Source organism: Xenopus laevis, chromosome 1S (genome assembly GCF_017654675.1).
Source record: "Xenopus laevis strain J_2021 chromosome 1S, Xenopus_laevis_v10.1, whole genome shotgun sequence".
In the NCBI taxonomy this organism is placed as follows: Eukaryota; Metazoa; Chordata; class Amphibia; order Anura; family Pipidae; genus Xenopus; species Xenopus laevis.
In genome coordinates this window covers 36747893-36766378 of record NC_054372.1, presented here as the reverse complement: position 1 = coordinate 36766378, position 18486 = coordinate 36747893, and the positions used below count along the sequence as shown (strand labels likewise).

Below are 18486 nucleotides of genomic sequence, written 5' to 3'. Positions count from 1 at the left end.
ACGGTAATAAAGGGGGTGTGGCTGCAAAAGGGGGCGTGGTCAAAATATTTTCCAGGGGCAATTTTTTTTTGCTCCTCTATACGTTTCCAGAATGTTGGGAGGTATGCCAACCCAGGGAAGAAGATAACAGAACACTGCACTTTCACTTACCATTCCCAGGAGTACCTGCCACTGACTTAAACTTGAGTATATTTATAATTCATTGCAAAATGTGTTCTCCTTAATGGATTATTGCTGTCTTGTAAAAATATAACGCTATTTAAACATAATCATATACAATATGCATACACAGCTATTAGTCACTCTACCCACATCAACTATGGCAGCTTGAAGCCAAGCCTCACTGATCACGTGTCGAGAACTTCCCCCGGCACCTACCAAACGCTGCGCACAATTTCCGGTTCTTATCCCGGAAGTAGCGGGCTCTGATAGCGCCTACAGACAGCTCAGCTTTACCACTGACTTCCTGTTCGCTATACCAGCTGCTAATTCGCGCACCTTCATCTCCTGAGCCCATCCATCTGGCTGAATATAAGCGCGGCTCCTCGCCTTTGTTACCTTCTCTGGTCACTGTTTAGACACCGCAGACGCCATGAACACCGTTCTTTCACGAGCTAATTCGCTTTTTGCCTTTTCCCTGAGCGTTATGGCTGCGCTCACCTTTGGCTGCTTTATCACCACCGCATTCAAGGAGCGGATAGTTCCTGTCAACATCCATGTATCCCGTGTGATGCTGTGAGTACTGACCCTGCGTGGAACTGCCTGCCAGCAGCCTTTTCATTTCATTATGGAGCACAGGCCTGGACTGGCAATCTGTGGGTTGTGGCAAATGCCAGGGGGGCTGCTATAATGTGCCATAGAAAGTCAGTATTTAGTGGGCTGATTGGGCCTTGAAATGCCAGGGCCCATTTTAATTCTCAATAGTCCAATATACTTGATAAAGGGCCCTGTGAGGCCTGAAACATTGCCACTCTTTGTCTGCTCATATGTTTTGAGCCAATAGAATCTCCTACCGAAAAGTAGTTCACTCCAGTGTGCTGCAGTATATTCGACTATTGTATATGATTTCTCTGTTCTACCTGATCCTAAGGGATTCATCGCATGAGGTCTAAACACACCATCATTGTGTGGAATTACTATTTTAATTCTCAGTCCTGATCTGATGGAGCATGTCCTGCCCTGTAGTGTCTGGGAGCAATGTATGGTACAATCCTATCTGGTGGTCCATGACTTAATGGGAGAAACCTGTGAAAGATGGTTAAATATAAGCGCGGCTTAGTAGAGGGCGCATATAAAAGATGCACTATATTGTGACATTGAGGCTTAGTTTCTTAGATTAGAATACACAGCTGCCAAGTGACATGGCTTCCACTGTCTTGTCCCCTATGATAAGAATGTTAATACATGGACTAGTGTGGGGTTGGTACATTCAGATTTAACCTGCAAGAAAGTGTTAATTATGCAACATGCCACGACCAGCAGTGACAGTAGAGTATTTTGACTTCCTGTGGTTTTCTATTGGATGACCGTGGCAGTCAAAATGCCTAACATGCTATCAGCCTGAAAGGAGAAGGAAACTGTTCTTGCACTTGCGGGTGCCAAATGTTAGGCACCCCCAAGAGATCACGATATCCTTGCTGCGTGCACTCGACAGATCAGCAGTTAAAAGCTTTAAAAAGTATACCAGACAATCCTCCTAACATATTCATGGGCATAGGCACCCCCAAGTGATTGTATTGACTTACCTGAAACCCCGAGCTGGTGCTCCTATCAGCAGAAAACTGCATCGGCCCGGGGGTTATACCAGTGAGCACCACGGAGCAATGCACAGTAGAGCAAAAAGCCAAACTTAAACTAAAAAATCGTCTATTCTGTTGTACTGCGCATGCGTCTGCCCCAGGAAATTTGAAGAAAGAAGATGATCGCTCTGTGGTGCTTACTGGAATGATTCCGGGTCGGTGCAGTTTTCTGCTGATAGGAGCACCCGCCTGGGGTTTCAGGTAAGTAAATACAATCACTTGGGGCTGCCTAATATTTGGTACCAAGTTCAAAAAGTATTTTCTTCTCCTTTAAAGTGGTGGTTCACCTTTACGATAACTTTTAGTATGTTATAGAATGGCTAAGGCTCGGCAAATTTTCAAATGGTCTTCATTATTTATTTATTTTTATACTTTTTGAATTATATTCTGAATCTTTCCAACTTTCAAATGGGGGTCACTGACCCCCATCTAAAAAACAAATGCTGTGTAAAGCTGTAAATGTATTGTTATTGCTACTTTTTGTTACTCCGGGTTGTTTACTATTCATATTCCCGGCTCCTATTCAAATCAATGCATGGTTACTAGGAACTCTTCACTCCACTATCTGTATATCAGATAATTGTGACCCTAGCAATCAGACTGCTGAAATTGCAAACTGGAGAGCTGCTGAATAAAAAATGAAGTAACTCCAAAACCACTTATAATAAAAAATTAAAACCAATTGCAAATTGTCTCAGAATATCCCTCTCTACACCACACTAAAAGTTAACTCAAAAGTGGACAACCCCTTTAAGGTTTATTGTGTGGTGACATATCCTATAACTGAAACAGCAGCTTACACTTTCTTCAGGGTTTATTCAGCAGTTCATAACCTTTTCTGTAAATGTAGAACTTGCATGTATGACTGAGCAACTTCTAGCAATTCAGAAACACACCCTATTAAATGGAACATGTTTGTTGTAACTCAAAAATCCTGAGCCTGAATGAAAAAAACACTGAATTCTGTTTAGCATCATAAATCCTTAAACAGGAATAAAAATCCTTTGTACTAGTTATGTTCCACTTGTATATCTTGGTGTTAAACTCCATGGCAGGACTTTAGTGGTCCCTGTCCATTGACTGCTGTTAGTTGCGCGTAACACCACTTTCATTAAAGGTACTTGAGTCGAAATGTGCTCCTTGCACTTCTGTATAGCTGTGCATGGTGGTGCTCAGTCTTTTTTTGCCTTCCATCCCAAATTAAGCACTACTACACTAATTGCTGCATTGGAACTCTGAAGCTACCTCCACCGTTAGGCCATGCAGCAGGGTTCACTCAGCACCCTGCGCAATAGGCACAGTTCAGTTGCACTGAAAGACTTCACACATCACTTGCACACTGAAAATGGCACCAATGATGCCAGGCAGACTATGAAAATATTTGGTGCAACTGTCCCCAATTTATGATGAAGCACCAATGCAGCTGTTTTAATTTTGGTAATTCTGACACAATTGCGGTAGGCACAGTGCAATTGCATCAAGAGCATCCAACCTTTGAGGCTGCAGTGATGGCAGAATTCTCAAAAAAATGCTGCACTTTGGGAAATAAAATTACACTTTGCTTGCTGCATTTGTGGATGAACATGTGCCATTATACATTGTAGTGGTAGGGCAATATCAGAGTAGCAGTTGAAGAGTTTTTACATGGGTCTTTAAACCTGAGCCTTTTCAGATGCATGTTGAACTACATATATTGTATTTATGCAGATTTATTTTTTTGTTAACGCGCGTGTAATGTGCGAAAACACTTTTAAACTGTATTGCCCATGCAGCCAGTGACTTGCAAAGGAGATGGTGTGCCTTGGGCAGCAGGTACACTGACTCCAGAATTTGGTTGTCTAGTTGCACTTTTTGCTTCATTTTGTCTAATATGAAACTTTAAAGCTCTGGACAAATCACTGGCTATCATAACTGATTGATGTTTACATTTTTCTCAAATATGCCACATAGTGTTCAGATTCAGTTTGATGTTCTGGTGAATACATACATTTAGAATTCAGAGGATTCCCTTGTTTACTTCCCCCAAATCAGTAATAACGAGCTTCTTAAGGGGTTGCTCGAGTGACTCAACTATTAGTATGATTTAGAGAGTTACAGTTTGCAACTGGTTTTCACATTTTTTGGTGTTGGACTTATGTAGCATTATGTAGTGTTGGACTGCAAACTGTTTGCAGTTTTAGGATTCTGATTTCTAGAGTCCAAATTACCCTAGCAACCATGTACTGATTTGAAATAGAGACTGGAATATGAATAGGAGAGGCCTGAATAGAAAGATGAGCAATAAAAAGCAGCAATAACAATACATTTAAAGCCGTACAGAGTACAAAAAACTTGAAAAGAATCCAAAGAAGGCAAATGTTTTAAAAACTAAAAAAAAAGAAAAAATGAAGAACAATTAAAAAGGTGCTTAGTATGTCATTCTATAACATGTAAAAAGTTAACCTAAAGCTGAATCACCCCTTTAAAGTGGCAACTGTGCAGTTTTACTGTATATGACTAGTGTAATATTTAAATATGGTGCTTCATTGTTGCCCTTGTGTTGATTAGCCCTTGATAATGGGTCTTTTGCAACTACAATCAAGCATATTTGTATACGTGTGCAATTTACTTTAACCTGTCTTGTGCTACAAATTAAACCATTATTTTACCTTAAACTTGGAATAACCCATTGAGATTAATTTGCAGATCCTCATTGATTAATCTTTAATCTTTAGATTTAAAATCTGTTGCATTGCATTTTGTAAATTGGCTGTCAGTGCTATAGACTTCACATCTGTAGCATGGAAAAGGTTAAATGGGACAAAAAGCCTGTCAAAAAAGTTGTTGTTTTCTAAGTCCACCCCATGTCTACATAGGGTTTGTTTAGGTACTCAAGTTTTCTCTCGCACTCATAAAACTGACCCATGTGATCGGGACCTTAGATTGCAACTTCCACTGGGGCAGAGACTGGTGTGAATGATGAACCGTCATTGTAAAGGGCTTTGTAACATGTCAGCACTACACAAATAAAGAATAATAATAAACTCAACATGAATCAAGTGTTCCCTGCAGTTTTAGTTTTCTTAAAGTAACTTGCTTTATAAGGCTGGTCTGGTACAGCTTCTTCAGCAATTGGTGCACAGTGGGTCCCCCTGTACCCCCTGTAATCATGCTGAATTTTACTTTTTCTTTATTAGTACATCCTCCATGTATATCTTTCTCTGTATTTCACTGAATATGTAACTGTAACACAATCTTCTTAGTTTAGGAAGCTATTAACTCTACCTTGTCATTAAACTTCATCATTTGCTCCTGAGCTAGAAGTTTTGTTTAGTTGCTTTATATGTTTTTACTCGCTTAATTAGCTTTGGCCAATAAAATACCAGCACAACAGCCTGCTGTATTCAAATATCACTGCTCCTCCTCTTCCATGTGCACTACTTGATATCAAGTCACAGTTACTCTGTGACGCACACCACCGTCTTATTACAGCGGGTACTCATGTAAATTGTTACTCACTGAGTAATCTGCATAATATAACCTCATAATTATGCTTCTTATTCCCCACTTATCCCTGTTTTTATGTGGTCAATTCAGACATCCCTAGATTTATTTTACCTTGTTGCTCAGAATCTCTGAAAAATGACAGTTTTGTTATTGCTGCTAGTTATAGATACATTTTTTTCATTTACCACTGATAAAATATAAAAAAAACTGATAAAAGCCTCATGCCATTTGGAGGCACATTTATCAAAGGTCGAATTCATGTGAATTTTTTTGTAACTCTAATAAATTCGAATATACTCTAAATTCGATTGGGGGGTTATTTAATAAGAAAATCGACTATCTAGAACTCGAACGAATATTACCGACTCAAAAACTTGAATCCGAATCGAATTTGACTAAACTCGAATCAAGTTTTTTCCCCCGAAAAAGAACTCAAATGTCAGGAAGGTTAGTAACATGTTTAAATTGGTACCTGGACCTCTCCCATCAACTTATACATGAACTCGGCAGGTTTTAGGTGGCGAATACTCAAATTTGAATTTTTAAAGGGCAAGGGTTTGATAAATCTCAAAATTCGAATTAAAATTCGAATCGAGTTTGGATTATTAACAATTTGAATTTGAGAGTTTTGACAATAAAAAGAAATTTGAATATGAATTTTCAATTCGACCCTTAATTAATCTGCACCTTGATGTTTTTGTTCGGATCTTACATATAAAATACATGCCTAAATAGAAGCTGTTTGCAACAGTTCCCTCTAAGCAGTTTTGTCGTTACGTTTTTACCTAACTAGAAAAAAGATGCAGCATTATGTTGATTAGCGCAAATTAATCCATGCTGTTTATCTTTTAATTGACAACTGCATTTACAATTAAAAACCCAGTATAAAACCAGTAAATTCAATACAGGCATCTTTACATTTTGCCTTTCCGTTAATATGAGATGATTTTGGCTAACAGTTGCTGTGCATATTTGTCTGGAATAACTGATGTACAAACCTTGTTTTTCAGGGAAAATGTTGAAGATTTTACTGGTCCCAGGGAAAGAAGTGACCTTGGATTTATCACATTTGATATAAGTGCTGATATCCTTTCAAAAATGGAATGTGATTGCTGTCATGAGCAATAAGACCTAATATGAAGGCGATGGGAAATAGTCACATATAATCACAAATTAAAGCATAAAATCCCAAGTTTATATTTACTCATAGTATCAGTGTCCAAAGGCATTGGGAAAGCTGATTTTTATTCTATATTTTAATGGTTTTGCTATTTCCATCAGACTCTCAGATTACTCTGGATTGTCTGGATGTGGAAAGTAATGTGGTGGGAATAAAGGATGGGAAAGAGCTTGTACAGGCCGAAAAGTACTGAAGGCACAGGTGCTTTGTGCACCGCCTATATTCCACCCATTTAAAAAGGCAAAGGTTATCAGGAAACAGAAGCAGATTATGCGAATTAACAGTATCACTTAAAGGGCCAACACAAACCATTTTTCACCGGTGCAATATATAGGGCTTGTGGTGAACATACTTTTTTTTGGAATAGGAAATATCTATGGTTTTTGTTATTTCTTGCACTAAACAGGGCAAACATCTTAACGAACTGTTGACTTTGCTCTTTAGGATCAGGAAGTAGAACACGGCTTTATCTTCAGTTTCAAGGTTCGCCCCATTTAGAGCAAGGAATTACAAAAACCATAGACATTTCCTAATTAATAGAATAGGCAAAAAGTAGGTTTCACACAACACTATTCATTGCACCAGTGTTGAAAAAGGTGGTATATTTTCCCTTTAACTCAACCAGGCTGCATGAGACTTGGGGAAACTGGATCTGAATTTGCAATTCTAATTTCAAAATGTATAAAAAAAAAAAAATGAGGAAATATATGGTGCAATAAGGATTTACCAAACACTTCAGGAAGGTGTAGCAGGGGGATCACCCTGCAATTTTATTAGTCACGTGATGTAACATTTTGGGCCGTGCCCCTTCGTCAGACATGCAGATACACACATAGTGAGGTGCTTTAAACCTTAGCTAATTAACATATTCAGTATTTGCACCCTGTATCGATTACAGCAATGTACCGCAAAACATAATTGACGTGTTAACAAAACCACAATAAGTGACATTATGAACAATGTGGTGTCAACATATCAATGTCAATGAATAAATATAATTCCTGTATGAAAAATTCATTTTGTGATCCATTCTGTGGTGACTTCACTCCTAATTAGTTCATTATTGCCTATAAAATCCATAGGAAAAAATATTTAACACACAAATACAAACTCCATTGGCTAAAAACTATATAAATGCTGTCTTGCCCTATCCACAAGCTGTCCCTGGGTAGAAAGTTGTTCAATGATAAAATCTATAAAGAAAATTAATAGGAGCTAGTATACTTTATACAACAGTTATATTCAAAGATTGTATAAAAGGTACATGATTACATTGTATAAAAAAAAAATTAAAAATTAGATACATTAATAAGTAGCAATTCATTTTGAACTCCTTATTTAGACCACAAGGTTGTTTTGTTTGCAGTTGCCATATCCAGAAACTGTTTGTAATAACATTATTTTTGTTTCTATTTGATTTCTTGCATGATCTCCCAGCTACACCTGCCTGAAGTGTTTGGTAAATCCTTATTGCATTACTTTGGGAGAGATGCCAGCCCCTCCAACCAACACAAGGCACTACACGTTAGGAGAGGCTGGGTGAATAGGAAGCTTGTTTGTTGTGGAAATTTGCAATGTTTTATTGATAATGGGCTCCACAGTCTAATTAAATGTATGTTTTATACTCCAAAAACATACAGGTGCTCTAAAAGACCCTACCTGGTGTTGTTTTTCTTGAAGCCACACACCAACCTGTGCCATAAGGTTAGCAGTTTCCCCCACTAGCCAGTGCTTATCCTATTATCATCCCCAGTTTTTAAACCTTAAAGTGACTACTACTAAATCTGAGCTAGTGCTTTGTGTAAATTTCCTATGGACCTTGAATTTATGTTCCACTGAAGCAGGGAAAAGTTCTGCATTACACAGTATCGTACAAATAAAAGATCATAGTAAAATCAGTGGGTTTAGTGGAGGACTATGAATACTGTACTTCTATGCATGATGGAACATGTAATCTTTTTAGGTTGTTTTCCTTAACTGTCATACATTTGCAGCCGATATTTGATTGGAATGTTAAACAACTATTTATTTATTTGTCTGCTGAATATTCCACAAGAAGCAATGTAAGTATGAGCTTTGCCCCTTTTTTATTCTTACACATCTTAGAAGTTATTCCTACATATCTTAGAAGTTCATTGTCCCACATGCACAAAGTTTGGCATGCATGTGTCACAACCTGCTGTAGAGGATCTTTAACATCACTGAAATGTGCTGCAGGTGATTTCATGTGTTTATGTAGATAAAGGGGGTCCAATAAACACAGAGATTAACTGCTGTGTCAGCTTTATTGTACCATACTAAGTGGAAACATTTAAATTTGGTACGGTACAATAAAGCTGACACAGCAGTTAATCTTTGTGTTTATTGGGCCCCCTTTATCTATATGAACTATACGGTGTGATGTGGTCATCCCATCAGAAGGTAAAGCTACTTGTATACAGAGAGCGTGCTGCCAAATCCAAAATTTGTGCGGAGATGTGTGCCACTGTTTTGCACATGCGCATTGACTTGTTTCTCTGCACTAAAAATGCAGCCCACCTCGACCAGCTCCATTCTCTAGTCTGATAAATGTGGAGTGTGTGGGCAACAGCAAAGTGCACGATTGCCCATTTGGCAGGAACTTGTTTTTTTTTTTTTATTATGGTTATGTGTTATAGTACGATATCTCAAATTACAAATAAGATTGTATCTTTGTTTCTCTCTTTGCGTTTATGTTTAAAGAGACTGTTCATTGTAAAAGGGAAACTGGGTAAATAGAATCTGACCTGCATGTTAAAGGAACCGTTCAGTATAAAAATAAAACCTGGGTAAATAGGCTGTGCAAAATAAAAAATGTTGCCAAAAATGTTATGTATAAAGGCTGGAGTGAGCGAATGTCTGACATAATATCCAGAACACTACTTCCTGCTTTTCAGTTCTCTAACTCTGAGTTAGTCAGCAACTTGAAGGGGGGCCACATGGGACATAATTATTTAGTGAGTTTGCAATTGATCCTTGGCATACAGCTCAGATTCAAAAGCAAACAGTTGCCCATGTGCCCCCCCCCCTCAAGTCACTGATTGGTTATTGCCTGGTAACCAATCAGTATAAACCAAGAGAGCTGCAAAGCAGCAATTTGGGTTCTGTTCTGATAGGTTACACATCCAGTCACTCCAGCCTTTATAAATTAAGTTTTTGCTATACTAACTATATAGAATTTTTATTTTTTATTTTGCACAGCCTATTTATTTATTTGCCCAGTTTATTTTTTTATTGAACAATTCCTTTAAGGATCAAAACTCGCTGAACAGTTATATCCCATACGGCCTCTCCAAATCACTGATTGGTTATTGACTGGTAACAGGTTGAAGAGCTGCAAAGGAGAAAGTTGTGTTCTGGCTATTATGTTATAGAAGACTTGAAGCACAGCACCGGTTTGTGTTTAAAAATAAAAAGCCTTTATTAAGCACATTTGACAAATGTGCTTAATAAAGGCTTTTTATTTTTAAACACAAAAAGGTGAAAACGGAGCTGACTGGACCAAGTTCACAACTGGCTATTATGTTAGACACCCATTTACTCAAGCCTTTATACTTCACATTTCTGGCTAACTAACTACTGTATATAAGAACATTTTTAATTTTGCGCAGCCTATCTATTTACCCAGTTTAATTGTTACACTGAACTGTTCCTTTAAGATGTATATTTCCATACATAATGTGACAAAGCCTAATCCTAAAGACTGAATTTTTTTATGGTTTAATTTTAGACTCTGAACCAGGTCGTACTATGGGACAAAATCATTCTCCGAGGGGATAATCCAAAGTTGTCCTTAAAAGAAATGAAATCAAAGTATTTTTTCTTTGACGATGGAAATGGTCTCAAGTAAGCATCTGGAAAAAATATACTGTTTTATTAAAATGTGCTCTTTTTTTTTTTTTTTAAGAAGTGAGTGCTAGAGATAAAATTTATAAGGTGAATCCTGACACAAAAAGCTGATGTCTGTTTACTTTTTGGCGCCAGAAAGGTTCATGATTGATTTGTGGTGACAGAAAGGAGAGTTCTGTAAACTATCAGGATGTCAGAAGAGCTCCAAAAGTGATGCTATTTAATTATCATTGTTTGATATTACATGTAGCACAGTTTCCTGAAAACTTTTTAACACACTATTACTTGTTGATATCAGGAAAAAGGTTTTAGGAACAGTGACATAAAACAAGCAGAAGATGAAAATGCAATGTAATATGTAGAAACTCCCACAAATATTGGACCAAAAACCTCTCTCTCAGCAACTGGAGAAGATCATGAAATGAATACCCTACTTATCCTCCTATTTTAATATTATTAGAAAGCTATGTCAGCAGTATAGAATAATGAAATATGAAACTAATATGAGAGTCCCAATTTTATATTGTTCACCTTTGTATTTATTACTAGAGTCTTGTACATTATTATATGAAAGGTTAAAGAAAAACCTTTACATTATTGCAATTTGAAGCAGCCTCTCTTTTTATCATGTTTTCCCATTATAATTGTATATCTCTTTTAGTAAATTAGGTTTTGCTAAACTTAGGGCACTATATACCACTACTCTGAAATACAAGTACAGGTTTGGGATCCGTTATGTTGAAATCCGTTATCCGGAAAGACTGCATTTTACCCCAATCCACATTTTTGAAAATGATTTCCTTTTTCTCTGTTATAATAAAACAGGACCTTGTACTTGATCCAAACTAAGATATAATTAATCCTTATTGGAAGCAAAACCAGCCAATTGGGTTTATTTAATGTTTACATGATTTTCTAGTGGATTCAAGGTATGAAGATCCAAACTACAGAAAGACTCGTTATCCCGAAAGCCCCAGGTCCCAAGTATTCTGGATAACAGGTCCCATACCTGTACTACATAATGTGACGTTTCTAACTATGATGGAAAATGGAAATTCAAATAAGGCCAGAAAGCAGATTCATTGATTTAATTAGGGTTAAATAAAGGTTAAGAAATGCTGCTCTTGTGTATATACTAGATGCTTAAATAGTAATATGCATTCTCTACATCCTGCAACAAATCTATATTATGTTATATTTCATGTGCAGCAGGTTCCCTAACTTTGTAATTTTTCCTTGTGTGTACTAAGACCACTTAGGCCACCTGATTGTCCATCTGTGTAGACACCGCATCTGCTACAATATAGAACAGATTTGGAAATGGATAACTCCAGTTAGTGATAGTTGGATATCCAAAAATTAAACCCAAATATGAATAGAAGAAATACTGCTGTTATATGATGAGCAGTTAAAAAGTGAAATTGTTTTCTTGTAGAACTGGGCAGTACTTGAGTTTTCTGTTTTATCTAGCAGCTTTGGCTTTCTAGTCCGTACTGGTCATGATGCTTATGATCACTCAGGTCTGTTCAGCAGAAGGCCTGTGGGTTTAGGTGTATTAGAGCTCTCTCTATTAAAATCACCAGGCATCAAGTCTCTCTACATGCAGAATTTGTGCAAAAGGCAGTGATTTTGTTTGCACTGGAATCAGTTATTTGTGTGAGCTCTAATTCATCTGCTAGGAAAGCAAGTCCCCCCCCCTAAAAGATATATAGGTGGACTTGACACCCAACTCCTGCATGAAGACAAAATGAAGAGAAACAGATGCTGAGAGAGGGGAAAGTGAACATAAACTTGATTTTTTTCAGAAATGTAGAATATTTTTTTTTTTTAAAAAGTTTTTTTATTGAAATTTTAAACATTAAACATAATACAATTAGAAGAAGAGTAAAGGTATAGTAAAGAAGAAAGTTGAGAAAGAGGGGGGGAGGGGGGTAAGGCATAAAATATCACAACCATTATGTTAGTACATCGGCAGTTAACTAGATTGCACAGTTAGCCAGGCACCCCATATCGCTTCAAATTTTCCAGGGCAGCCTCTTGAAAGATATGTAAGTTTCTGGTTCGAGAGAGAGTCATTTATCAGTTTCTGCCAATATTGTATTGTGGGGGGGTTGAGCGACTTCCAGTGCAGTAATATGGCTTTTTTGGCATAATACAGGAGCTGTAGGTAGCATATTTTAACATAGGAGCGTAGCTGCAAGCCCTCTATTATCCCCAACAGACAGGTTTCTGGCGAACGAATACTTGGTAGTGCAAGCTTTTCATTCAAGTATTGGAGTACTGCACTCCAAAAGCTCTGAATCACCGGACAGGACCAGAAGATATGAAACATGGTGCCAGGTTCCACTCTGCACTTAGGGCACAGATCTGATACATTATCATATATTTTTGCCAGACGGGAGGGGGTTAAGTAAACTCTATTTAAAAATTTAATTTGTATAAGCGCCTGTCCCTCATAGATATAGATAACTCCGTTACAAGCTTTAGTGCATCTTTCCACTTTTCGTCAGTCAGGTCAGGGATATCGTCTCGCCATTTGCCCTTAACTCTCTCAAGGGGAGAGGGACCAGCAATAGATAATATCGTATACAACCAGGATAGGGGTTTAGTTAGGTCTAACCTGTGTAAGTAGGTCTCAAGGGTCGTCACCTTCAAGACGACAGGCTTGATTGGAAATTGTACGTTGAAAGCATGTCGTAATTGCAAATAACGAAATAGCATATCTGGGTGGGGGTGCAGTTCCTGTTGGATTGTGGCATACGTTTTACAGTCACCATCAGTGACCACATCACCTAGGGTTTTTATCCCAATCTGTGCCCACCTTGCGATGTCTGGTAGTGAGCAAAAATGAGGGAGGTGATTATTGCCCCACAACGGGGTATGGGGGGACCAGGCTGTAGAGGTTCCTCGAACCAGAATTTGAGATTTCTGAAATGCCTTCACCACCGTGAGCATAGGTGTAGTGGTCACATGATATGTAGAGGCACCTCTGTAAGGGAGTTTGGCAAGGGCCTCAAAGGAGCCTATTACCGCAGCTTCCAACACTACTGCGGAGTTGCTACGGTCAGGAACAATCCACCAGTGGGCATATACCAACTGGGCTGCAAGAAAGTAAAGTTTGAGATTCGGCAGTGCGAGGCCTCCTCCAGAAGCCGGGGCCTGAAGCACCCTAAAGTTCAATCGAGGATGGTCTCCTGCCCACAAGAAGCCTCTAATAATTTTGTCTATTCTGGCGAACCAATGGGCCCGGGGGGTTACGGGAGAATTATGGAGAACATACAGAAATTTGGGTAGGAAGATCATTTTAAACATATTAATTTTGCCTGGTAAAGAAAGAGGTAGGTCTTGCCACACCGCAACTTTGTTAGTCAGGGTCTGTACTACTGGATCTAGATTAAGTTGTTCATATCTATGAAGATCCTTATGGATCACTATTCCCAGGTATTTAAATGTGTGTGCTACTTTGAGCTGTAGCAAGGTGTCCAGCGTATCCTGGGGAAGGGGATCTATGGGAAACACCACAGACTTAGTGCGATTAATTTTTAAACCAGAGTATTGGCCAAACTCAGAAATAGTTGTCAGGAGATTTCCTAGGGCTAAACCCGAGTTGAGAAATGTAGAATATTTAAAGGGGAACTCCACACAAACATAACTTAAGCTTTTTGAAAAGTAAACACTGTTTCAAGCAATATACATCAATTAAAAAATATGCAGACTTTTCATGATTTTTAATGGTTTGGAATAGTTCCCTCAGCCTAGCCCCTGCTCTCCTGCTGATCTGTTTGATTACTTTGCTAAGCTGGCTGACTACTGTTACTTTGTATCAACAGCCATCTGTCCTTAGCCTGCATCCTCCAAACCCCACAATTCCCTGCATATGTGATTTCAATAAGGAAAGGAACACCACAGTGCAATGCATTGTGGGTTATGTAGCTCCTGCATGCTGCCTGTAAGCTGTGGAGAAGTTGTTACAATTTGTAACATCAGTGTTTAGTCCCTACTTCCCTGCCAGGATTTCAAATGATGCAGAAAGAGAAGAACTGTTAACATCTGGATTTCAGTGTGGAAAATGCCATTTATTCATAATTTGAAGAAACAGGTAACTGAGATGGATACTTTAGGGGTTCCTATGTTACGTTGACCTCTTTATAAAACTTTGGTTTGGAAGCCAGAGTTTCCCTTTAATTGATTGTATTTAGAAGGTTTCTTATTTCAGTATGATATTTATATTACATTTTAATTTTTGCAATAGTCCCTATTAAGTATTACTAACACGGGGTTTGCCTTGTTGTAGCTTTGGTTTCAATAGAGTAGACATTGGAGTCTTTCCACACTGATAGCGGTTAGGTTGATATGTTGCAGTATTTCTTAAAATCAGTTTGAAGATCCTGGCATTCTCCCAGCTTATATTTGCTATACGTTTGCATGAGAAATATTGCTTATGATGTGTTTGCATACTCAGGTTGTGAAGTTATCCTTTAATTAATACAGATGCTAACATAATATCTCATTGCATGCTTTATCCAAGAAATAGGTTTATCTGCCCCACCCAGCACAGGGAACTGTTTTTTGTTTTTTTTCTAAAACCACTTCTTGTCTTGTTCGTCAAATCAAAAATCTCATCTGGCCAAGGTGTGCCTTTGTACAGATGCTGCATATTTCTCTCCAGAGTATTGATCATTCTGACCCTGATGCTTCTCATTAATGGTGCATATGTGCAGTGATTCTTAAAACAAAGGACATGCATTAGAAAACATGCTCTGAATGTGTTATCTACTGTGTCAATGGGATTATTTTTATTTAAAGTGGACCTGTCACCCACACAAAAAGCTGTATAATAAAAGTCCTTTTTAAATTAAACCTGAAATCCAATTTCTATTTTTTATTAAAGCATTCATAGTTTTTGAAAACTCATTTAAAAATCTCAGCTGTCAATCAAATATTGTCTGCCCCTCCTCTAAACCTTAGGCATAAAGGCGGGGCAGACAGTTACTTTCACTTTCCACTCAGCACTTCCTAGATGTCACAGATCTGCCCTCATTCCCCCAATTCTCTTTACTGTTTAATTGTGTATCCAGGGCATGGGGATGGACATTGGTTCCCCCATTCTGGTGCACAAACAAGATTCTGAGATGATGCAAGGCTTGTTTTAATAACAGTGTCCACAAAATGGCTCCTGCCTGCTTGTTATAATTATGAATTCCCAGACTGAAAGAAACAAGATTCAATAATTTATATTGTGTAATTAAAGTTCATTTTGCTTGACTAATCTGATAAAATAGGATTTTGAATAATTTTTTTGGGTGACGGTCCCCTTTAAACTATGAAAATTCATAGGAACATCTCCGTAATACTAAAATGTTGTAGCATGAAAATCTAGCAAGCCAAAAGGGGATGGGGAGAGTAGTTGGAGAGTAGTTCCTGCTGGCCTGGGGGAAGCACAATCCTTCCATAGGGTAATTATAATTGAAAACAGTACACTGACTTATGAAAGGATCATAGTGTGACTGACGCAACTGCAAAAGATTGCTCATTCAGGTAAGTATCGCAGGGCTGGGGTTAGCTTTAGGGAACTTTTGGCTTGCTAGATTTTCATGCTGCAACTCCTTAGTAATACTGACACGTTCCTATGTATTTTCATAGGAATGTTTCAGTATCCTTTTAAAGGGGAACTATCATGAAAATGAAAATTGTATATAAGCTTCGGCATACTGAAATAAAAAAACTTTCTAAATACAATCAATTAAATATTCTGCATTGTTTCTGAAATAATTAAGTTTATTTTCACTATTCCTCTCTTAGCATCTGTTTCTCTTCATTCTGTCTTCATGCAGAAGTTGGGTGTCAGATAGTAATTGACAGTTAGATTCAATATATCTTATAGGGCGTGCTCCTTTTGCCTAGAAGTTGTATTAGAGCTCACTCTATTAAAATCACCAGAAATTATGTCTCTCTACATTAAAGTGGACCTGTCACCCAGACATAAAAAGCTGTATAATAAACGTCCTTTTCAAATGAATCCAAATTCTATTTTTAAATTAAATCATATCTGTTGTAAACTCATTTAAAAATCTCAGCGGTCAATCAAATATTGCCTGCCCCTCCTCTGTGCCTTAGGCATAGAGGCGGGGCAAGCAATTACTTTCACTTTCCATTCAGCACTTCCTAGATGTCACTGCTCTCCCCACATTCCCCCAATTCTCTTAACCATTTAATTGTGTAGCCAGTGCATGGGGATGGACATTAGGTCCCCCATTCTGGTGCACAAACAAGATTCTGAGATGATACAAGACTTGCCTTAATAACAGTGTCCACAAAATGGCTCCTGCCTGCTTGTTATAATTATAAAAATACTACAACACTAACTGTAACAGGAAGAAGTGAGGAAGCAAAAGGCAGAACTCTGTCTGTTAATTGTCTCGTGAACTTATATGTGGTATGTTTGTGAGTACAGTGAATCGTACGATCTCAGGGGACGGCCCTTATTTTTTAAAATGGCAATTTTCTATTTACGATTACCCAATGGCACATACTACTAAAAAAGTATATTATTATGATAATGGTTCATTTACATGAAGCAGGGTTTTACACATGAGCTGTTTTACTCAGTATCTTTTAATAGAGACCTACATTGTTTGGGGGGTATAGTTTTCCTTTAATTGGATTTATGTCATCGTTGAACATAACAAAGGACATTGTAAACTGTTCCCACTTAAATGATTTTTATTTGTACATTTTTGTTTTGCAGGGGTAATCGCAATATCACATTGACTCTTTCTTGGAACGTTGTCCCAAATGCTGGCATCTTACCTCTTGTCACAGGTTCAGGACATAAATCTGTTCCATTTCCGGATACCTATAAAACCACAATGAGCTATTAAATTATTTCAATGTTTTGTAAGCTATTTTTATCCGTGTAAGCCTTGGATACATCCTGCCTAAAGTTTATACCCAAATGCCCACCTTCTTTCTGGAAAAAAAAAATATATATAATGGCGACGTGGGTTTGAATACCCGTGTAAATACAAATGAAGAATCCACTATTTTTATTTTTTTATTTTGAGTAGTGCAAGTGTTGTCTTCCGGAAAAGATATGAAACCAACTTCACTGTATTGATTTACAGCATTGCAATACAATTCCACGGTCTATAGCTGAGCTTGCTAAATGTGGACTGAACCATTCAAAGAAATGCTTTCTTTGAGTGTTTTGTATTCGGACATCCATTCTGAAGGTACACACAATTATAACATCGTTACACGTAGATCAATGTGAGTAACGTGAACATTGTTTTCAAACAAAGTTGTAACAACTTTTCCTTGGCCTGTTACACTTTTTTTTTTTTTTTAAAGAAATTGTGGCTTCAAAAGATAAAGCTATATAAAATACAATGTGTGGGTTTTAGTAATGTTACTTATGTAAAGGGACCAAGAAGATTTATTCAAGGTTGGATGTCCAATGATTTCTCGTTTATGCTGAAATAATCTGAAATATTTTTTTTTTTTTTTTTTAATTTCCCACTTTTTGTACCAGTACAGTTTTGTATATTACCTTAGCAAATATGAATTAAAGATATCAATGAAATTATTTTACCCTCATCGTAACACTGCTTTCCAGTACCAGCTGTGGCCTGTGTTTCAAGCAAGTCCAATACAGAGGGAGTGTTAAGATTAAGTATCAAACTAACATGTCCATTGGATATTTAAAAGGTAAATTACAAGGATAACAAAATAAATATGTTCTATAAATCACATGCTAATAAAAAGTACTGGACTTTTCTTTGTGCCTTCTTTTTTTCTTTGTTTTCTTTGTTTCAGAGAGAATTATTTGAAATATACAGCCACCTCCATTTTACGGCTTTGGCCATGGGCTAGACCAATGAGCCCATGGCCAAAGCCGCGTTCGAGATTTTTTTAAGTGCAAAACATTTGACTATGAAAATGTAACTCCTAAAAGCTGTTGTTCATGTCGAAGTCAGTGGGAGTTTTCCTACCAAAATTTGTAAGTGATTTTTCTTTCATTTCAAGTTCTTCTGACATTGGTAAACTCACAGAAAATTGAGTAGAAAGCGATTGTCCACATTCAAGTTTTCAATTGTTATAAATTGGAAAAAAACGCAAATTAGATTTGAATTTTTATAAATAGACCTCCCTGAG

At 37.6% G+C, this 18486-nt stretch overlaps 1 protein-coding gene across 1 annotated transcript; it reads left to right on the top strand.

Annotated features, from left to right (window-relative positions):
- Positions 1-326: 326 nt before the first annotated feature.
- spcs3.S (signal peptidase complex subunit 3 S homeolog) lies at positions 327-18108 on the top strand. Its single transcript, XM_018243198.2, has 5 exons — positions 327-735; positions 6296-6369; positions 8452-8528; positions 10214-10329; positions 17081-18108. Exons 1-5 carry the CDS (start codon positions 593-595, stop codon positions 17211-17213), a joined length of 543 nt encoding a protein of 180 aa, XP_018098687.1. The 5' UTR covers positions 327-592; the 3' UTR covers positions 17214-18108.
- The last annotated feature ends 378 nt before the right edge of the window (positions 18109-18486 follow it).